We start from the raw sequence: 23,480 nt of genomic DNA, 5'->3' as shown, positions 1-23,480 counted from the left end.
CTTATATTTGTCTTAACTGAGTTCCTTTCTCAGGAAAATAACCCTCATGCCTCCCAGATAGTTTCAAGAAACCGAAACCAGGTCACCATATCTAGACAATGAGAAGCCAGGTCCCTCATCCTTCATGATTTCCTTACCTCTCCCTAATTCCTGTTTACCCACATGTAGTTATATTCCTTTCCCACTATATAAACCCCCAATTTTAGTCAGTCAGAGAGATGGAATGATTACTTCCCTGACAATAGTCGTTGTCTCAGTGATTGGCTTTCTGTGCAGGGAGCAATGGGACCTAGACCAAACCCCTGGCATTTTGGTAACACTATCTGGTTGGGAGGCGGGATATCACTGCACTCAGGAGCTTTCGTTTACTTTACCTCTCTGGTCTCCAATAATTCAAGCACAGTAAGTTTCATAGTCCTATTGCTGAATTTTCATCCTATTTTTCTTTAGAATATTATTTTTCATAAATAATGCTTTTCTATTTTTAAAGATATCTATTCAACTCACAGAAATTTCAATAAACTCCCCATCTCCTGCCGCTTATTCCCTTACTACACTGTAACTTCACTGGTTACATAGTACATGCCATTCCCTCCCACTGAAGATATCTTGCATTATGTTGCAGATACTTGAAATATTGTTTCCTGGCTGGCTTTTCATCCTTCAAGAATCAGTTTTAATGATAAAATCCTCAGAGACACCTTCCTGACTATCTTACATTAGGCATGTACAAGGAACTTCATTGCAGCTTTATTTGTAGAAGCAAGAAAATATGAATGATCTTAACTGTCTCTCAGTAGGAGAATAGATAAGTAAGCTACTATATTTTTGCCCAGGCATGGTGGCTCATACCTGTAATCCAGGCACTTTGGGAGGCTGAGGCAAGCGAATTGCTTGAGGCCAGGAGTTCCAGACCAGCCTGGCCAACATGATGAAAACTCTGTCTCTACTAAAAATACAAAAAAAAAAAAAAAAAAAATCTAGCTGAGCGTGGTGGTGCAAGCCTGTAATCCCAGCTGCTTGGGAGACTGAGGCACGAGAATTGCTTGAACCCGGGAGGCGCAGGTTGCAGTGAGCCAAGATCCACCACTGTACTCCAGCCTGAGTGACAGAGCAGGACTCTGTCTCAAAAATTAAATAAATAAATAAATAAATAAATAAATAAATAACTATATTTTTATGTAACTGTTCAAATGTATTACAGCTATGTAAACCAACATGGATACATCTTAAAAACAATACTGAATGAAAAAAAGCGAACTTTTTGATACTATTTGTGTCCATTTTAAAAGCATACAAAAACCAGACACAGTAGCTGATGCCTGTAATCCCAGCACTTTGGGAGGCCAAAGCGGGCAGATCACCTGAGCCCAGGAGTTCAAGACCAGCCTGGTCAACACGACAACACTCTGTCTCTACAAAAAAATACAAGAAATTGGCTAGGGGTGATGGCATGCACCTGTAGTCCCAACTACTCGGGAGGCTGAGGTGGGAGGATTGCTGGGGCCTGGAAGTCAGAGGTTGCAGAGAGCTGAGATCACACCACTGCATGCCAGCCTGGGCAATAGAGCGAGACCTTATCTCAAAAAAAAAAAAAAAAAAAAAAAGAAAGAAAAAGAAAAACACACAAAATAATACTCTATAATTCAGTATATTGTAGTAAAAGTAAAAAATATAAATGCGGATGATATATACCACCTGCAGGATAGTAGTTACTTCTAGGGAGGGCTAAAGGATAAGATGATGCTTTGTTGGTTACTAGCTATTTTATCTTACGGATTTCTGGAAGAAAAACATAAAGGAAATGTGACAGTATTAATATCTATTAAATCGGGGGATAGAGATCTGATTGTTAATATATTCTGTACTTTTCAATATTTTTAAATATTTCATAATTTTAAAACATTTAAATTAAAGTGTTTCTATTAGTATAATTTACACTAGCTGCCATTAAAACTCCAAAATCTTGGTAACTTAACGGAGTAAGAGTTTATTTCTCATGCTCACGAATCTCAATAAAGATGTACCTGATGGGGACTGTCCTCTAAGTAGTAACTCAGAGACCCAAGCTCCTTCCATTTTGGGAAGCCATCACTGTATGAGATTTTTTTTTACGTCCACCCATGTTCCATTAGCCAGAATTAGTCATACAGCCCATTTAAAGTCTAGGGACCTGGAAAATATGGTCTTCTTGTGTGCTTAGGGAAGAAATGAAATAGTATGATGAACAGATAGCATTGTTTTTACCACAATATTAAAGTAGTCTCCTCTTTTATTTCCCTTTAGGGCACAGCCTCTGAAATCAGACTGCTTAGATTCAAATCCTAGCTCTACCACACACTATCTGAACGCTCTCCAGCAAGTTACTTTACTTTGCATGATCTCAGTGTCTTCATCTGTAATAATACTGCTTACCTCAAAGGATGATTGTGAAGAATGAATGAATTGACATTTGCAGAGGGCTTAAAACAGTAAGTGATCTTTATCCTTTGGTGATCAAACAGTAAGTGATCATCATCATTTAGGATCAATAAGTCTTGTATTTGCTTATTCACCTAATAACCTATGAACTTTCTTCTCCTGTCCTCATGTGGCTATCTTTCTGATCTCCCCACCTACCACAGTGCCTAGCTACCTGGCTTTAATGAATGAATGGGATGAATATATTTTTGCACCAACCTAATATTTCTTCATTTATATGCTATAGTTCTATTTGTATTACATTTACTTCTGTAGGATTAAGATTGACTTACAGGCTGGTCATGGCCTCACACCTGTAATCCCAGCACTTTGGGAGGCCAAGGCGGGCAGATCAGGAGGTCAGGAGTTCGATACCAGCCTGGCCAACAGGGAGAAACCCCGTCTCTACTAAAAAAAAAAAAAAAAAACAAAATTAGCCAGATGTGATGGTGGGCACCTGTAATCCCAGCTACTTGGGAGGCTGAGGCAGGAGAATTGATTGAACCCAGGAGGCAGAGGTTGTAGTGAGCCGAGATTGTGCCATTGCACCCCAGCCTGGGCGACAAGAGCAAGACTCTGTCTAAAAAAAAAAAAAAAAAAAAAAAAAACCAACCAACCAACCAAACGTTGACTTACATATATTTATGTGAAATAAAGTGTCAGGATTTTTTGGGGGGAAGGAGGGGGACAGGGTCTCACTCTATTGCCCAGGCTGGAGTGCAGTGACACAATCACAGCTCACTGTAACCTCTATCTTCTGGGCTCAAGGGATCTTCCTGCCTCAGCGGAGACTACAGGCACACATTACTGCACCCAGCTGATTTTTAATTTTTTTTGTAAAAAGGAGGTCTTGCTATATTGCCCCAGCTGATCTCGAACACCTGGCCTCAAACTGGCCTTAAGGGATCCTTCTGCCTTGGCCTCCCAAAGTGTTAGAATTACACATGTGAGCCTCCATGCCTGGCCTCAGGAATTTTTTAAAAAATGCTTCAGAAAGCCAGACGCGGTGGCTCACACCTGTAATCCCAGCACTTTGGGAGGCCAGTGCAGGTGGATCACAAGGTCAGAAGATCGAGACCATCCTGGCTAACACGATGAAACCCCATCTCTACTAAACATACAAAAAAAAAAATAGCCGGGCATGGTGGCGGGTGCCTGTAGTTCCAGCTACGCGGGAGGCTGAGGCAGGAGAATGGCGGGAACCCGGGAGGCGGAGCTTGCAGTGAGCTGAGATCCGGCCACAGCACTCCAGCCTGGGAGACAGAGCAAGACTCTGTCTCAAAAAAAAAAAAAAAAAAAAAAAAAAAACTTCAGAAAAAAATGTTGGGGAGTTAGATGAAATAAGATTAGCAGAATGTTAACAGTTGTTAAAGCTGATGATGAATATATGGGCGTTCATTATAGTCTTGTTTTCTGTGTTTCAGAATATACATGATAAAAAGTTCAAAAAAAAAAAAAAGACTGGAAATGGATAGTCAACTAAAGGCTCAGATCTTTTCTCTTTCCTAATGAGCAGCCTTTAATATATATGTATTCGTTTTCAGTTTTAAAAAATTATAATATACAGAGTGTCTAACATAAAAAAGAAAACGACATGGAAACATCAATTATAATTGCCTATAAAAGAGATAAAAGTGTCAAATATTTTAACAGTTTTGGTTTCAGGCCTTGAAAAGAATGTTTCCGAGGAACTCTTAAAAAAACGTATACGATTTTATAATCTTAAAATTTTCTAACTATGCTAAAATTCAGTATCTTTTGAATAAATGATTTATAATGGGTGAACAAAAGAAAAAGAAAAAGAAGGGCATTACTACAAATAGAAAGGAGAAGGAGGGAAGGAGTCCATTTAGAATTATTATATTCTTCATTAAGAGATAAAAATCTTGTCTTGCCTTGTTCTGTTTGTTGGAGAAGAGCCCCCCACCTCTGGAAGGGGCAACGGAGTAAACCTGCCATCCATAGCTGCTCAAAATAAACAATGAAATCAGAGTAAGACACCATGGCAAACAGCAGGGGCATGAGCATGGTAGCTCTGGTTCCAATGCCTCCAAGTCTCACAGAATGTTGTGATGAGCATGGAGACTATATGCACAGTGAGTTGTGCCATAGCTAATGGAACCCAGGGCTGAGGGCTCCATGCCTTAATTCTTACCATCAGATTGAATCAAAGTTGCCTTGGTGCACATATGAGGAAGGAGCTGAGGTGTCAGACACAGCCAAATAGTCATGTTATTGTGAGGGTGTCAGGTATGGCTAAACAGTGCTGCTATTGTGAGAGTGTCATGTGCAGTGAAATAGTTCAGATCCTGCCATACCTACATGGGTGTTCTGTTTTTATAGCATGAAGATGGGGATGGTAAACCCAGCAGCAGCGTTGTGTTGCCAATTGCAGCTGCCGCCTGACTCGGGTGGACCAAGTGATTGTTTTGCCATGCTGCAGTGCTACATCTAGGGACAAAGAAAGCATTAAATGTTTTCCCCCTTCCCACACCTCCTGGGGACTAAGGTATTCCTTCCCCAGGTCCCAGGTTTATTGCTCTTTCCATATAGTCCATTTGTTTTAAATCAGTAGCCACTATTTCTCCTTTCCCCCAGCCATCCACCACCTCTACCCAGATGGATGAAGGCTCATGGGAACTGGGCACAATGGGTAGAACTTGCAACAGCCCATGACATCCTCTAACATTGCCCAAGTAGGCCACTGTAGCAGTACTCTAGGGCCCATGAATTTCACCAACTATTATCCTCATGGCCTGTACTCTTCTATGTCCAACAACTGAAACCGAGTCATAGCAGAAGCAAAAGGTTGCAGTCACCTTCTTCCTGTTGCCTAACCTTAGGATGAAACCAGTCAGGCTTACCAGGCACTCAGGGCTAGCAGAAAAAAAGACTAGGGGTGGCTGAAGATTGTCAGGATTCTGTCACAGATACATAGCACCAGTCTCCCATTCCTCCTACCCCTTCCATCCTGGCCTTCCCTAGGCAATGGGAAATTTTAAATATAATTGATCAGAAAACTCATTCAGTCATGTGCATATTCTAGGAATATCTAGTGTAGGTAAATTGTAACACATGTCTATGAGAAAGAAAAAATTTAATATTTATTTCACTTAAAAATATAGAGACAAGTAAGTTCAAATAATAGCCTTTGTTACTATAGTTACATCCAGTGAGGAACGAAGGGGGAAGAGCCCCTCATAACCAACAGATCTTGTGAAAACTCACTCACTATCACGAGAACAGCATGGAGGAAACTGTTCCTATGATGCAATCACCCCCAACTGGATTCCTCCTTGGACATGTGGGGATTATGGGGATTACAATTCGAGATGAGATTTGAGTGGGGACACAGAGCCAAACTGTATTATTCTGTCCCCAGCCCCTCCCAAATGTCATGTCCTTTTCACATTTCAAAACCAATCATGCCTTCCCAACAGTCCCCCAAAGTCTTCACTCATTTCAGCATTAACACAAAAGTCCAAGTCTCATTTGAGACAAGGCAAATCCTTTCTGCCTATGAACCTGTAAAATAAAAAACAAATTAGTTACTTCCAAGATACAGTGGGGTTAGAAGCATTGAGTAAATGTTCCCATTCCAAATGGGAGAAATTGACCAGAACAAAGGGGCCACGGGCCCCATGCAAATCCGAAACCCGGTGGGGCAGTCATTAAATCTTAAAACTCCGAAATGATCTCCTTTGACTCCATGTCTTACATCTGGAGGATGCTGATGCAAGAAGTGGGCTCCCATAGCCTTGGGCGGCAGCTCCTGCGCAGGCTGACATTGAGTATCTGAGGCTTTTCCAGGTTCATGGTGCAAGCTTTTGGTGGATCTACCATCCTGGAGGCTGGAGAACAGCGGCCCTCTTCTGATAGCTAGTTCTATAGACCCTTCAGATTGGGGGATAGGATCTATAGTCTTAGTTTAATTTTGGACACACTTGTTTCCTAAAAGTATACTATAAAGTCTGATTATAAAATATTCTGTTAGTATTTGTCTGGGTTACAGTGTTCATATGTGTGATCTTCAGAGTCTTAAATGCTATTATTCAGTCATTGTCACATAAATTGACTCAAAAGTTCATCTTACAGTGAAAGAAACATGAAGGATTGATTTTAATCCAACTATCCAAATAGACTTCCTATCAATGGAACTCAGACAGTGGTGCACATCTGGATTTCACAAAATAATGTCCTATGGTCCGAATTTAATAGCCCTTGGCCAAAAGAAAGGACTAAGAAAGTACAACCTAGCTCAGAGTGAAAAAGTGTTACAGAAATCTGTCCAGCCATTCATTAGACTGGAATAATACACAGATAAAGTCAGCTGCACAGTTCAGTATCAGGGGATGGTTAGGCCTTAGTGTGGCACACTTAGCAAGACTGTGCAAAGACCTTTGAGACCTATGGTGGACTACCTCACCTGTAAACCAGTGGAAAGATTTGTACAGAATTCACTTTTACTTCCAAAAAAATTAGCCCATTATTTCTAATGATTTTTGAAGAAGATAGAATTGAGCCAAAAAGGAAGGAAACTTCAAATTCTAAGATAAAAGTAAAGCTTAGAGAGAAAACAATGCTCCTGAAGAAAATATGGATTATAATTTTAGTTTTACTTTGATATTTATGAAACATGCCAAAATTACTTCCTCTGGATGTTATCAAAAGGCATAAATAAAATGTGAAAACATTTAGGTCTGCATTAAAAAAAAAATAAGAGGAAAGTGATTAGAGCCCTCCAAACCAGAGATAATAGGCTAAAATTTGAAAGAAAATATAAAATCAGTATATTTTAGACAATTAGAAACCTAAAAGAAGAATTGAAATGCTAAGAAAAGAGCAAGACATTATGAAAAAAGGAAAAGACAGGCTAGGGAAAAATAACCATTAAAATGTAAAGATTAGAAAATTCGGAGTTGCTTCTGAAAAGCAATTTAGTGAATAAGTTAGAAAGCAGATTAGACAGCTAAAAAGAGAAGAAATAAACTCTACAATAGATTTAAGGAAATTTTTCAGAATGCTGTGACACAGAGTTACCCAAAGACTGAAAATATTAAACAAGTTAAAAAGACCTAGAAGATAACATGTGTAAGATTCAGAGCAGTGTTTATAGAATGCTATCTTTGGCGTAAGAAAAAGGAAAATAATAATATGTATTCATATGTTATTATATTCCCATAACAAATTCAGAGGATACACAAGTAGTACATCTGTTTGAATGTGGTTGTGGTGAGGGAAATAGTAGATTTGGGCAAGGGTGGGAATGAGACTTGTATTACTGTATACATTTTATATTGGTTTAATTCACAAACCGTGTCTGAGTCCTCTGAGAAGCAGAAGCCAACATGGGATTGGATATGCAAGGATTGATTGGAGAAATCCTCTGAGGGTAAAAGGGGAGGGAGGGATCCCCAGGAGGTGGGAAGAGCCTTCAGGCCACTCTGCAGGTCTGACACCAATGAAAGAAGAGTTGGATAGGCAGAGTCTAAGACTGCAGCGAGATTCTAAGAAAGGTTCCGCCAGGTTGATGAGGCATCCTGAAGCCAAAGTAGCCTGTCAGAGGAGTCACATGTCTTATAGGAATGGGTCTACCTTATTATCCCTGCCATGTGGAATCATTGACTGAAAGCAGCCTGTGTGAAGTGTGGTCTCCATGCTAACGGGCGGTAGATTTGTAGTGCAGCAGCTGAGGCCATCTGTCAATTATGCTTCCTGTAGCAAGAGATCTGAGTGGCATATTTTCATAGCGGCCACACCATGGGACTACATTTTGTATTCAAAGAAGAGCAAAATAAAGACATTTTCAGACAAAGATTAAAGGAGCTTATCATTCACAGACTGTCACCCTGAGAACCTCTAAAGGATTCACTTTAGAAAGAACTGTTTTGAATCCTGAAGGATAGTGTAGGATGCAAGAAGCAATGGTGAGCAAATAAATTGGTAAACCTGTGGGAAAGAAGTTAGTAAATATGCAGATAAATCTAAATAGACATTGACTATTAAAAAAAAAAAACTAAGAAAATGGAAAAAAGCAAGAAAAATGGCAATAATGATTAAATTGAGTATATTAAAAACAAGATGGAATTAAAATATTAGCAATAACATGAAAAATTGGAAGGAGAAATTGGAGGTAGAGTATTTCAAGGTCCATGCCTTAGTCAGGGGGACAGTAAAGATATAGATTAACTTTATTTATTTATTTTTTTTTGGTTTTTTTTTTTTTGGAGTCAAGTTCTCACTGTGTCACCCAGGCTGGAATGTAGTGGCACTATCACGGCTCACTGCAGTCTCAGCCTCCTGGGCTCAAATGATCCTCCTGCCTCAGCCTTTCAAGTAGCTGGGACTACAGGCACGCACCAGCACATACCACTAATTTTTTTGTATTTTTTGCAGCGACGAGGGTCTCACTATGTTGCCCAGGCTGGTCTCTCAAATTCCGGGGCTCAAGCAATCCTCTGGCCCCGGCCTCCCAAAGTGCTGGGATTACAGATGTGAGCCACAGAGCCTGGCCAATATAGATTAACTTTAGATTTCAAACCAAGTATGCCAAATTTAAGAGAAACTACTACAAAAGTACAAATGGATTATATGACTTCCAAGCCAGAAGAGGACAAAGAAGGGAAAAAATGAAGCATGGTGAATCCATAGTTGGAATAAAATGAGGAGGAAAAAATAAAGCAAAAGAATGGGAAATAGAAAGCATAAATTAAGAAAAAAATAAATACCAATATGTCAGTAATCACTAAAACTATGGATTATTTTCTTTGCACTAGGGATATCCCCCTTGTAAAGAGACCAGATAAATTGCAGGTCAGTTCCTTTAACTATTTCCTTCTTGCAAATATGTGTATGTGCATGCATGTGCATGTGTATACACATGTGTACATTTACACACATATTTGTTTCCACATCTGTCTCTCTCTCTCTCTCTATATATATATGTGTGTGTGTGTGTGTGTGTATATATATATATATATGCCATGAGTTCATACTGATACCTCATATTTCAATCCAACACCACAGGTTCATTCTAGTTTTCCCCCTTTCCATATTTGTAACTACCTTTTCTGACAGTGAACAATCTGGCTCAACATATTTATTTGCTCAATCCTAGAATACATAGAAAGTCGTTTCAGAATAGATAATCTATACCATTGTGAAAAACTGGCCTTCTGGGTTTGGAGGACAGTGGCAATACTGCCTCATTCTGAATCTCCCTACTCACCCCTCTCTCCACAAATAAACCTCATAAAATAAAGCAACATATGACTGATATAGTTTGGCTGTGCCCACACCCAGATCTCATCTTGAATTGTAGCTCCCACAATTCCCATGTGTTGTGGGAGGGACCTGGTGGGAGGTAATTGAATCATGGGGGTGGGTCTTTCTTGTGCTGTTCTCATGATAGTGAATAAATCTCACGAGATCTGATGGTTTTATAAGGCAGAGTTTCCCTGCACAAGTTCTCTCTCATCTGCTGCCATGTAAGATGTGCCTTTCACCTTCCACCATGATTGTGAGGCCTCCCCAGCCACGTGGAACTGTTGAGTCCATTAAACCTCTTTTTCTTTATAAATTACCAAGTCTCAGGTATGTCTTTATCAGCATCATGAAAATGGTCTAATACAGTGACTTATACCTTCATCAGTATTTTTTAAAAGAGAATATTCTGATGTTCAAATTACTTGTAAGTAAAGAAATAAACCAAATTCTAATAGAGCTCCTGCCATCTGTCTTCTGCTGCAAGCCTGTGGGTGCAGAGTGCAGAGGAGAAGAGGCATAAAGAAATGCCATGAAAAAATATAGCGGGGCATAGAGGACTTGGATAAGGCACAGACAAAATAACCCTTAGAAAGAGAAAGCCAGATAAGATAAATGCCAAAATATATAATATATAGGTCAGGATATGGTAAGTTTATGGTAGTTTGTTATGCAACAATAGAAAACGAATATGGATTTTAGTACCTGAAAGTGTGGTGCTGCTATAAGAAATATTTAAAAATGTGAAAGTGTCTTTGGAACCAAGTTTGAAGAGGATTTTGTGGAGCATGACAACAGCCTAAGTTTCCTTGTTAGTAGAAATATGGACTGTGGGAAGGCTGCTGGTGAGGCCTCAGAAGGAAGTGAGGCTCATGTTATTAGAATCTGGAGGAAGTGAGATCCTTGTTATATATTGGCAGCAAGCTTAGCAAAACTGAAACTTGTGTCCTGTAGTTATTTGGAAGGTAGAATTTGAAAGCAATTAACTCGCATATTTAGCTGAAAAGATTTCCAGGTAAAGTGGGTTATTGTTTTTGCTTGTTTTTTTTGTTTTGTTTTGTTTTATTTTAGAGACAGGGTCTCCCCTGTTGCCCAGGAAGGAGTGCAGTGGTACAATTATGGCTCACTGCAGCCTCAAACTCCTGGGCTAAAATGATCCTCCTGCCTCAGCCTCTCAAGTAACCGGGACTACAGGCATGTGCCACAACACCTGGCTAATTTATTTTTATTTTTATAGAGATGGGGTCTCGCTGGATTGGTCAAGTAAAGTGTTAAAGGTGCCATCTAGTTTCTTCTTGCTGATTTTAGTAAAACCCAAGAAGAGAGAGACAAACTGAGGAAAGGACTGGTAAACACAAAGGAATTGGGTAATTCTCAGCATATCAAGATTGACAAAGACACTAAAATTAAGAGACAAAAGGTTAGAGTATTTGATCACAAGAGGTTTATGCTGTGCCTCATAGATCTCATTCAAATCAGTGGCTTCTAAGAAGCTTAAGGGTGTCCCTGAGCCATCTCAGCAGCAGCCAAAGCTGGAGAAGGAATGATCTCTACCAGATTTGTGGACATGGCTTCTGTTCAATGTAGTGAATTCCCATGACATCCACTCAAAGCAGACAAGGTTCTTGAGAAATTTATATCAGCAGAAATACTGCCAGCTTGGACTGAAAGTGACAGAGTTTGAAGTGAAAGGAAGCTGTCAAACTCCCAGAATTCCTCTGGCAGAAAGGAGGTTGACAAAACTACTCAGCTGTAAACACATTCTACCTTTCATGAAAAAAGGATGGCTCAGAGAGAGGAACTGAAAGCCCAGGGGGCACAGGCGAGAGCCAGAGGGCAGAACTGAAAGGCACGTGGGAATATTTCCAAGTCTTGAAACCCAAGGGAGTTTCCCAGCTTTTAAAACTGCTTTGGACTGGCGATCTTTTTTACCTTCCATTTTTCTCCCTTTTGTACTGGAATGTCTGTAACTCTTATCCTATGCCTGTTCCATCATCATGTGTTGGCGATAGAAAACTTGTTTCTACAGTTTCATAGGTCCACAGATGGAGAGAAATTGTGCCAGGTGTCTCACCCACACCTAATCTAAGTGATTTGATGATGAGATGTTGGATTTTTGAATTGATGAGATTTAGATGAGAGTTTGAACTTTGAGTTTAAGCTGTAATGGGATTGACACCCTTGGGAAATTTAGGAGAAGGTGAATGTATTTTGCATTTAGGAGACACATGAATCATGAATCATTGGGGGCCAGAGGGCAGACTGTGGTAAACAGAATTGTTCTTTTTTATTTTTTTTATTTTTCTTTTGAGACAGGGTCTTGCTGGGTCACTTAGACTGGAGTGCAGTGGTGTGATCATAGCTCACTGCAACCTCGAACTCCTGGGTTCAAGTGATCCTCCCTCCTCAGCCTTCTGAGTAGTTGGGACTGCAGGCATGCATCAATACACCTGGCTAATTTTTTTTTAAAAAATGGTAGAAACAAGGGTCTCCCTATGTTGACCAGGCTAGTCTCGAACTCCTGGCCTCAAGTGATCCTCTTGCTTCAACTTCTCGTAGTATTGGGATTACAGGCGTGAGCCGCCTTGCCTGACCTTGATGTTTGATACATGTTTACATTGTGGAAAGATTAAATCAAGCAAATTAACAAATTCACCACTTCAAATACTTAAACATCTCCCCTTTCCATGTCTACCCCTCTACTCCTCTGGGAATTGCCATTGTACTCTCTACTTGTATGAATTTGACTTTTTAAAATTTCACATGTAAGTGAGATGGTATGATATTTGTCTTTCTGTGCCTGGCTTATTTCACTTAACATAATGTCCTCCATGTTCATCCATGTTGTCACATGTGACAGAATTTTATTCTTTTTAAAGGCTGCATAGTATTCCATTGTGTATATAGACCACATTTTTAAAAATCCATTCATCCATTGATGGAATCTTACCCTCTGTGAATAATGCTGCAATGAACATGGGAGTACAGATATCACTTTGACATATTGATTTTAATTCCTTTGGATTCCTTTTAATTCCAGTAGTGGGATTGCTGGATCATATGGTAGTTCTATTTATTGTGGGGCTTTTTGAGGAAATTCATAATATTTTTCCTAATTGCTATATTAATTTATATTTCCACCAACAGTGTACAAGCATTCCCTTTTCTCTACACCCTTGTTAACACTTGTTATCTTTTGGTTTTCTGATAGTAATTCTATTATCACCTATTCTATTCTATTATAGATTTCATTATATTCTATCATATCACCTCACATTTGGGTGTAACATGATATTTCCATTGTGCTTTTAATTAACATTTCCCTGAGGATTAGGGATGGTAAGTATTTTTCATATATCTGTTGAACATTTGTATATCTATTTTTGAGAAATGTCAAGTCATTGGTCCGTTTTTTAACTAGGTTTTTTTTTTCTCTTGCTATTGAGTTGTTTGAGTTCATTATTTTGGATATTAGTTTCTTGTCAGATGTATGGTTTGCAAATATTTTCTCCCAATCCTTGAGTTGTCTCTTCATTCTATTAATGGTTTCCTTTGCTGTGCAGAAGCTTTTTAATTTGATGCAATCCCATTTGTTTATTTTTGCTTTTGTTGCCTTTGCTTTTGGGGCTATTGTGGAGCATTTCCCCCATGTTTTCTTCCAGTAGTTTTAGAGTTTCAAGCTTTATGTTTAAGTCTTTAATCCATTTTGAGTTGATTTTTGTACATGGTATAAGAGTCCAAGTTCATTTTGCATGTGGATGTCCAGTTTTCCCAGCACCCTTTATTGAAGAGATTGTCCTTTCTCATTGTGTGTTCTTGGCACCTTTGTCAAAAATTAATTGATTGTAAGTGCTTGGGGTTATTTTTGGGCTCTATTCTGTTCTGTTGGTCAATGCATCTTTTTAAATGCCAGTACCATGCTGTTTTGATTACTACAGCTTTGTAATAGATTTTGAAGCCAGGTGGTATGATGTCTTCAGCTTTTGTTTCTGAGCTTTGGGCTCCAGTTTTTTTGCTCAAGATTGCTTTGGCTATGCAGGGTCTTTTGTGGTTCCATACAAATTTTAGGATTTTTTCTAGTTCTGTGAAAAATGACATTGGAATTTTGATAGAGATTTCATTGAACCTGTAGATTGCTTTGGGAAGTATGGAAATGTTTTAACAATATTAATTCTTCCAATACATGAACATGGGATACTTTTTCATTTATTTGTATCTTTTCTATTTCTTTCATCAATGTGTTATAGTCTTTAGTGCACAGACCTTTCACCTCCTTGGTTAAATTTATTCCTAAATATTCAATTTTTTGATGCTATTGTGGATAGGACTGTTTTCTTAATTTCTTTTTCATATAGTTCACGTTTAGTGTTAGGAAAGGCTACAGATTTTTGCATGTTGATTTTGTATACTGCAACTTTACTGAATTCATTTATTAGTTCTAACAGTTTTGGCAAGAGTTTTTTGGGTTTTCTATATGTAAGATTATGTTGTCTGCAAACAGGGGCAATTTAACTTCTTCCTTTCCAATTTGGCTGTCTTTTATTTCTTTCTCTTGCCTCATCACTCAAGCTAGGATTTCCAGTACTATATTGAATAGAAGTGGTGAGAGTGGACATCCTTGTCTTGTTCCTGATCTTAGAGGAAAAACTTTCAACTTTTCACTGTTGAGTATGTTAGTTGTGGGCTTTTCATATATAGCCTTTATTGTGTTTAGGTATGTTCCTTCTATGCCTAATTTGTTGAGAGTTTTTATCATGAAAGGATGTTCAGTTTTCTCAAATGTTTTTTCTTTCTGCATCTATTGAGATGATTGTATAGTTTTTGTCCTTCATTCTGTTATGGTTTATCACATTCATTGATTTGCAAATGTTGAACCATCCTTGAATCCCAGGGATAAATATCATTTGATCACGGTGAATTATCCTTTTAATATGCTGTTGAATTTGGTTTGCTAGTATTTTGTTTAGGATTTTTGCGTCTATGTTTATCAGGGATATTGGCCTGGAATTTTCTTTTTTGGTGGTGCTATTGCCTGGCTTTGGCATCAGGGTAATGCTGGCCTCATAGAATCAGTTTAGAAGTATTTCCTCTTCTTCATTTTTTTGGGAAAAAGTGTGAGGAGGATTTGTATTAGTTATTTAAATATTTGGTAGAATTCCACTGTAAGGCCATCTGGTCCTGGGCTTTGCTTTGATGGGAGATGTCTTATTATTGAGTCAATCTCATTGCTCATTATTGGTTTGTTCATATTTTCTGTTTCTTCTTGATTCAGTCTTGTTAGGTTTTATGTTTCTAGGAATTTATCCATTTCTTCTAGGTTAACCAAATTTTTGGCATATAATTGCCCACAGCAGTCTCTTATGGTCGTTTGTATTTCTGTGACATCGGTAGTATCTCCTCTCTTATTTCTGATTGTCTTTATTTGAGTCTTCTCTCTTTTTTGCTTAGTTGTTCTGGCTAAAGGTTTGTCAATTTTGTTTACATTTTCAAAGAACCAACTTTTAGTTTTGTTGATGTTTTCTATCATCTTTTTAGCCCCTATTTCATGTATTTCTGCTCTGATCTTTATTCTTTCTTTCCTTCTACTGATTTTGGGCTTAGTTTGTTCTTCTTTTTCTAGTTCCTTGAGGCATAAGGTTAGGCTGTTTATTTGAGATTTCTTTTTTAATTTTTTTTTTTTATGTAGGCATTTGTTGTTATAACTTCCTTTGGTGATGTATGTGTAGGCTTGCATTTGAAGGAACAAACCCCTCTTTCAGTCTTTACAGATAAATTTTGGCAAGTTAAAGTGTTCTCCTGTTAGGTATTGTATTAGTCCATTCTCACATTGCTATAAAGAAATATCTGAGACTGGGTAATTTATAAAGAAAAGAGGTGTAGTTGGCTCACAGTTCTGCAGACTGTATAGGAAGCATAGTGGCTACTGCTGCTGGGGAGGCCTCAGGAAGCTTCCAATCATGGCAGAAGGCAAAGGGGTTATGAGGTGTCTCACATGGTGGGAGCAAGGAGCAATAGAGAGAGGGGGGAGGTGCTGTGCACTTTCAACAACCAGATCTCAGGAGAACTCTACCATGACCATGAGGACGGTACAAAGGGGGATATGCTAAACCATTCATGAGAAATCCACACCCGTAATACAACCACCTCCCACCAGGCCCCACCTCCAACACTGGGGATTACAATTTGACATGAGATTTGGTGGGGGTACAAATCCAAACCATATCAGGTATCTGGATTGATGAGATTGCCTCCAGGATCCCAGTTGAGTAGGGTTGAATCTAGATCATGTTGCCGGTGCCGGGTCTGCAGTGGAGACCAAAGTTAGTGAGTATGGGTCCTATATGGTCCGCTAGTGGACTGGAGTATTTCCAGGATCTTGGTCTGTGGGGCTGGTGCTAGGATGAGGATCCACTTCAGGATTCACAGATGGCAGGCCCTTTAACAGGTGTACTGATGGGTATGGCTTCCTCCATGATTCTGAGAGAGTTGCTGCTGGATCACTGGATAAGCCCCTAGGCTGGCCATATTGCTCTGGTCCATGGCTGAGAGGGGCTAGAACAGAGACACAGGATTGTTTCAGGGTCCGCAGCTGAGACTGAGATCTTCAGTCCTGTCTCCAGGGTCGGGGTGGGTGTGTCTCCCGGTGGGCTTCTGAGTGAGCAGGCCTGCTATCAGGCTGCAATTGAGTAGGGTTGGAGTCTATTTATAGGGCTGTTTCAAGATCCACAATGAGACCGAGGTCAAGGAGTCAGCCTTCAGGGACACTGCCAGACATGCCTCCCTCCAGGACCAAGATCCAGGAACTCAGAAGGGCATGTCTCCTGGCGGGATCCTAGCTGGGCAGAACTGCTCTCAGACCACAGCTGGGAGGGGCTGAAACTGAGCTTCAGTGCTATTTCAGAAACTGCTGTGTGACTGATATTGGCAAGCCCAACCTGGGTGGCACCATCAGGCAAGACTCCCAACAGTTCCCTATGTGAGAAGGATTGCTCCAGGACTGCAACTGAGAGGGGCTGGAACTGAGATTCAGGGCTCCTTTAAGAACCACTAGGAGACAGAGGTTGGCAAGTCTGTCCCAGTGCATCTCCCAGTAGTTTCTTGCATAGGGGGAATAGCTCTGGACTGAAGCTGAGACAGAGCCTCTTCAGGGTCTGCTGTGGAATGTAGGCTGGCAAGCCTGTCCTGGTGACATAGACAGGCATGTCTCACAGCAGTTCTCTGTGCTTTTGGGTTTGTTCCCAGACTGGGCTGGAGTCAAGCTTCCGGGCCCCTTCAGGATCTGCTGTAGGAAGGAAGCTGGCAAGCCTGTCACAGTGGCTCAGACAGACTAGTCTCCCAGCAGTTCTCTGCGTGGGTGGGAATACTCCTGGGCTGTGGCAGAGAGGAGCTGGAACTGAGACAGGGCCCCTTCAGGATCTACTGTGGGATGGAGGCCAGCAAGCCTGTCCCAGTGGCACATATGGGCAAATTTCCCTCTGGGTCCTTGTGCAAGTAGTACTAATCTGGGACCATTATTGAGAGGGTCTGGGGCCAAGTTACAGGATAGCTTTTGGGTTTACTACCTAGACCAATGTTGGCAGGCCTGTCTGTTGAGGCACTAGTGTGCCTGATTCCTCCCGGACCCTTGGCAAATGGTTTTGATAGCAGGCTCAAGGCCAAATGGGGTCGTAGCCAAACCCTTAGAAGAACAGGGCTATTTCCAGGTATGAAGCCAGGATAGCAGTCAGCTGGTCTGCCACCTAGGTGTGGGTCTGCACTCTCAAAATGACCCTCCTAGGTCTTGGGCTCCACTGGGTTTCACAACTTCCTATCTGTATCCCAAGGATCCCACAAAGACACTTTTGTCTGTGGATGGGTGCAGAATTCTTGTTGTGGGGGGATATGAGTGAGGGAACCTCCTATTCTGCCATGTTGTTCTCTCCTGTTTCCTGTTACAAGTTTTTTAGCTTAACCTTTTATATTTAGGTCTCTGTTCCATTTTGAGTCAATTTTTGAGTATGGTGTGCATGTAGATATCCAATTTTCTCAGCACTATTCGTTGAAAAGACTATCTGTCCTTTCCCCATTGAAATGCCTTGCACTTTTGTCAAAAGTCAATTGACCATTAATGTAAAGGTTTAGTTCTAGATTCTCAATTCTGTACCTTTGGTCTGTATGTCTGTCTTTATGCCAGCACCACACTGTATTGATAACTGAGCTTTGTAATAAGTTTTGAAATTGAGAGGTAAAAGTCCTCCAACTTTGTTCTTCATTTTCAAAATTGTTTTGGATATACTGGATCTATTTCATTTAATTTCAGGATCAGTATGAAGTCAAAAACTGTGAAGGGTCTGAGATTTTACCCTACTTGCAAACTAACAAATTAGTTTGCGACAGTTTCACGTATATATGCTGACAGAAGATATCAGACCCCTATGTCAAGGACAGATGGTTTATAAGTCATGGCAAAAGCAGCATCCAGAGTACCATCTCACTAGTGCCTCCTTCCCCATGCCCCAGTTCTCCACAGGGCAACACAAATGAGAGCCAGATGTTTACCTGTGTACGCAATGGGTTTCATCACAGGAGAAAACCCCCCAAATTAGGAGGCTCTGAAGTTTATACAAGGTTTGCTGGCACATCTGCCCATCCTCCCCTTTAAGAAGGGAGAGATAATGACTTCATCTTTTCTCTTGAATGTAAACAGATCTTCACTGGAAAGGGGAGTGGAAGGCCTCTAGGTTTATTATCTTGAAATGTAAGCAAATGTCTACTGGGGAGACACAGCTCGAAATCTCTAGCTTCCAAGGCCTTTGCCATTCAAACAAGCTCTTTGTTCAGAAGACCTGGACTGTGTGGAGCTGTGAAATATTCATGGAGAATTGTCTCCCAGCAATCAATTTGTCAATTTCCTAAAAAAAAAAAAAAAAAAAACTGTTGGAATTTTGATAGAGATTGTGTTAATCTACAAATCAATTTTGAGAGAATTGCCATATTACTGAGTTTTCCATGATCATGGGATGGATGTCTCTCCATATATTTAGGTCTTCTTTAATTTCCCTCATCAGTATTTTTAAATTTTCACTGTACATGTCTTACACTTATTTTGTTAAAATTAGTCTTAAGTGTTTTATTCTTTTTAATACAATCATAAATGGAGTTATTTTTTAATTTCACTTTTGGAATTTTCATTGCTCGTACATAGTAATACAATTGATTTTTGTATACTGACTTAGTATCCCATCACTTTGGTGAACTTATTTGTTCTAATAGTTGTGTGTGTGTGTGCGTGTGTATAAATTCCTTAGGATTTTCTACATGATGATCATGTCATTAGCAAATAAAGACAGTTTTACTTTTTTACAACCTAGATGCTTTTTAATTTTTTTTTACTTGATTGCACTAGAACCTCCAGTACAATGTTGAATAGAAGTGGCAAGAGTGGGTAGTCTTGCCTTCTTCCTAGTCTTGGAGGCAAACATGCAGTCTTTTATGATTAGGTATGACGTGAGACAGAATTAGGTGAAATCCAGGGGGCTCTGGAGGATCCAGGAATCACATTGGAAGCAGATAGGGCAGAAACAGTTGGAAGGGGTTGGGAATCAGGTGTGGCTATGGAGTAAGCTATTTAAGTCTGGATTCAATCTCTACTAGTTCTTATCATTGGATCTGAACACAGGAGCACATCTGCATTAGAAGATGTCAGACTCAGAGGATCTTCCCAAAGGCAAGCACCAGGTGCATTCACACAGGAAATGAACCATGTTCACTGAGAAACTACTGGAAGATTTGAACAGCTTTTTCAATGAGAACCTATACCCAAACCCCAGCCTTCAGTGGGCTTCGAAAATCGAAATACATCCAACAGTACTGGAGGTCTGGTTCGAGAACCACAGAGCAAAACTTAAGAAAGCAAAATGCGAGCATGTTCAGCAAAAACAAGAAACTCAACAACCATCAATACCAGAGGGCGAAGTCAAGACCAGTGCTGGCCTGAGAAATACAGACACGCTACTCAGATTCCCCAATGCTGCTCATCCTATCGGCCTGGTGTATATGAATCTTCGGGCACCCTCATTCCTACTCATTCTGTACCCCAACCTTAAGGTCCCTACAAATGACTTCCCTGGCCAAAAAATAGTCCATTTTGGCTGCTGCCAAAATCCTAACATATACTGCCTCTAGCCCATTTGGGAATCCCAAGTTTGTTCTCCACGCTTCAATTCTAGTTCTTCTTCCTGTTCATCTCTACAAAGTTGAGAGAGATGCTAAATACAAAAAATTACATATTGTAAAAACAAAACACTGGTGGTTTTTGTGGATACTCTTCATCAGGTTGAAGGTTGAAGAAGTTCCCTTCTATTCTAAGTTTGTTGAGAATTTGTATTATGAATTTGTATTTTTCTGTGTCCATTGAAATGATCACATGGTTTTTGCCCTTCATTCTATTATGTTCATTTCCACGTGAATTTCATTTTCCTGAACTTCTACAAGGGAAATATAGATTTTATAACTTTATGACTAGAACTCTCCTGTTGTTTTTGTGAAGTGTCAAAAAATATGGTGGCTTAATTTCTGAGATCTCCAGAGTCTGTTCCCCTCCCTACTTTTTCTGGCCCTGTTCTTTCTTTTGTCTGTATTGTCACTATCCTGTTCAATTTAGATTGATCAGCAAGTCTCCTCAGTGTGGATCTTTATCCTCAAAGGATGCTTTGGCTAGTTAGTTCTAAGAGCTTGTATGATCCAGAGTATTTTAGATCTCTTATATCTTATTGCAGACCATTGTCATGGAGGTTTACCTCTACAGTTTTAGTTCCTGTTCTCGCTTTGGCTCTCTAAACTTTCAGTTAGTGCCTTTTGGTTATTTTGTTGTTCCCAGGTCAGTGAGATGCCCTGTTGCTTCCCTAAGCATGTTTCTGTACAGATGCCAGTACTATAGGTATTGTAGCTATCACTGGTCTATCCCTACTTGCTCATATATATCTTTTTACTTTCCAAAACTTATTTTTTATTACTATACAAAATGTGCACTCTCCTCTCTTTTTGTGTCTCCCACCCCACCCCCCAGAGAACAGTACATGGTGTGCAGGGATGGCGTGACCAGGAGGCCTTTGTCCTGCGCCCTGCCCACAGATTGAGCTCTGCCCCAGGTCTTTTCAGGCATCTAGATACACCCATAGCCTGTCAGGCTGGGGCAAAGGGGTCCCAACTCACATGTACTCCTTGGCAGAGTTGGACTTAGAGTAAGAGTGAGGTACATGGTACCCAGTTTGGGTCTTATTCCCAGGACAAGAGCAAGAGAATAGTACACCTCCTAGGAGGGCCAGAGAAGACCCTGCCCAGCCAATAAAGATAGCAGGACCAAACTCATACCTAATATTCAAGGGGATCAAGGGGTTGTAAAAGTCCGTGACAATCTGATGGCCATACCAGAAGAAAGCTACCAAGTCAGCAAGACCTGCCATGATGAAAATGACGCCTCTAACCATGCCTATTGTATTAGTCTGTTTTCACACTGCTATAAAGAAATATCCAAGACTGGGTAATTTATAAAGGAGAGAGGTTTAATTGACTCACAGTTTAGCATGACTGGGGAGGCCTCAGGAAACTTACAATCATGGCGGAAGGGGAAGCAAGGACCTTCTTCACATGGCAGCAGGAGGGAGAAAGCATGTGAGAGAGCAGGAAAAACTACCGTTTATAAAACCATCAGGGCCGGGCACAGTGGCTCACCCCTGTAATCCCAGTACTTTGGGAGGCTGAGGTGGGCAGATCACCTGAGTTCAGGAGTTTGAGACCAGCTTGGCCAACATGGTGAAACCCCGTGTCTACTAAAAATACAAAACTTAGCTGAGTGTGGTGGGGGATGCCTGTAATACCAACTACGTGGGAGGCAGAGGCAGGAGAATCGCTTGAACCTGAGAGGCAGAGGTTGCAGTGAGCTGAGACTATGCCATTGCACTCCAGCCTGGGCAACAAGAGTGAAACTCCATTTCAAAAAACAAACAAACAAAAAACTGTCAGATCTCCTGAGAATTCACTCACTATCATGAGAACAGTATGGGGGAAACTGCCCCCATAATCCAGTCATTTCCCTCCCTTGACATGTGAGGATTACAATTCCAAGATGAGATTTGGGTGGGGACACAGAGCCAAGCCATATCAGCTATACAGGCCTTCTTCACTTTATCATTTCCCCCACAACACATGCACTTCATGCCCATCGTGGCCACACACATATGGTCAGGAAGCCCAGCACCAGGTATGCCACCATTAAGGGCTCGAAGGACCTGCATGGCTGCTGGCAGGGCGAGCACCAAGTCATACATTTCACAGCTCATCAAGCCCATGCTCTGCGTGATGTAGTCCATTCACAGTCCCTTGTGATGATGCTGTTGCCCACACATGAGCTCATCTGCCGCTGCAGGATGGTGGTGCAGGCCACAAGGCCTACCCAGCCCAGCAGAGTCATGGAAAAGTTCAGCAATTGCAGGCCCAAATTGGCCATTTCTACTCTCAGAAAAAATTGGGGGTGCTGGGCAGGCAACCCTACAGTAAAACAAATAAAACTTTGGGACATCCCCATGAAAGACATCTTGGGGTAGAGTTTTTAAGTCATCCAAAGAGACAAAGAAGTTTTTGGCCAGGTGACCGCAAATCTTGTCACCTGAAGTACACACAAATTGACCCCTCTGGTGGAGTGATAGTCTCACAGCAGAGGGAACAGGCCCATATTTTGTGTTTTGAGGAAAACAATTTATTGTCTAGCTTTGTTGTACAAATAACTCTTACTTTAAAAGAAAGCTAGCAGCTGGATAACTTGAACATGAAAATGGGAAACCAAAGAACGAAAGTGAGGTATGGCAACCCCTGGGACTATGACAGGTGTGTGTCGGGGGAGGGGGAATCATTTTTGTTAGATCACATCTTTGCACCAGGTGGCAGAAATAATTGGGAATGGAAAGGAGTAAACAAACAACAAAAACAACAACAACAAAGGTGACACTTCACCTCTATTACTTCAACTACTACTTTAACTTACTAATTTGTGTTTTTTAAATTTAATAAAAATTGAGTTACATTAGGGAAGCTGGAATCATATTGCATGCAGGTAGTTATGGGTGGGGAAGAAAGGAGACTAATGAGCTGACGCACTGGTGTTGCAACAGATGTAATTTGAGTCCTTCAAAAAAAATGCTTGACATTTTTATCATGGTGAGATAATGAGACCTGTTATTATAGCAGATTCTCTCTTCAAGGAGGGAGACCTTGAGAGTGGATTTTACTCACAACTGCCATCAGTAGACAAATAAAATAAGTGAATGTTCATGACCTAAGTACAAGTGTTACTCAACAAGATTAATGAAGTCTAACAAATTTGAAACCAGTAAAAGTCATCTAGAGGGTCTCGGTGGATACTTTTTATTTTATTTTATTTTGAGAGGGAGTCTTGCTCTGTCGCCCAGACTGGAGTGTAATGGTGCGATCTTGGCTCACTGAAACCTCCGCCTCCCGGTTTCAAGCGATTCTCCTGTCTCAGCCTCTGGAGTAGCTGGGACTACAGGCATGTGCCACCATGCCTGGCTAAGTTTTGTGTTTTTAGTACAGACGGGTTTCACTATGTTGGCAAGGCTGGTCTCGAACTCCTGACCTCAAGTGAGTCACCTGCCTCGGCCTCCGAAAGTGCTGAGATTACAAGTGTGAGCCACGGCGCCCGGTCATTGATTTTAAAAATAAATATTTTAAAATCTGGCATGCCATGTGATTAGAATCCTCAG

General features: G+C 40.6%; 2 protein-coding genes across 2 annotated transcripts; one reads left to right on the top strand and one right to left on the bottom strand.

The window, feature by feature from the left end:
- The first annotated feature begins 2,370 nt into the window (after positions 1-2,370).
- LOC101021384 (divergent paired-related homeobox-like) lies at positions 2,371-20,965 on the top strand. Its single transcript, XM_021932955.2, has 2 exons — positions 2,371-2,471; positions 19,357-20,965. Exon 2 carries the CDS (start codon positions 19,465-19,467, stop codon positions 19,885-19,887), a length of 423 nt encoding a protein of 140 aa, XP_021788647.1. The 5' UTR covers positions 2,371-2,471; positions 19,357-19,464; the 3' UTR covers positions 19,888-20,965.
- On the bottom strand, positions 20,913-22,210 carry LOC101021750 (claudin-7-like). Its single transcript, XM_031661024.1, is given in 3 exon segments — positions 20,913-21,193; positions 21,851-22,087; positions 22,090-22,210. Coding segments are annotated over 3 exon segments (639 nt in total).
- Positions 22,211-23,480: the final 1,270 nt, after the last annotated feature.

This window comes from Papio anubis, chromosome X (genome assembly GCF_008728515.1).
Source record: "Papio anubis isolate 15944 chromosome X, Panubis1.0, whole genome shotgun sequence".
In the NCBI taxonomy this organism is placed as follows: domain Eukaryota; kingdom Metazoa; phylum Chordata; class Mammalia; order Primates; family Cercopithecidae; genus Papio; species Papio anubis.
The sequence above is the reverse complement of the archived record's forward strand: the minus strand, read 5'-3'. Positions and strand labels throughout refer to the sequence as shown.

Bases quoted from the DNA above. Each gene is read 5' to 3' on its own strand.
- LOC101021384 (XM_021932955.2), top strand. From the start codon at position 19,465: ATGTTCACTGAGAAACTACTGGAAGATTTGAACAGCTTTTTCAATGAG.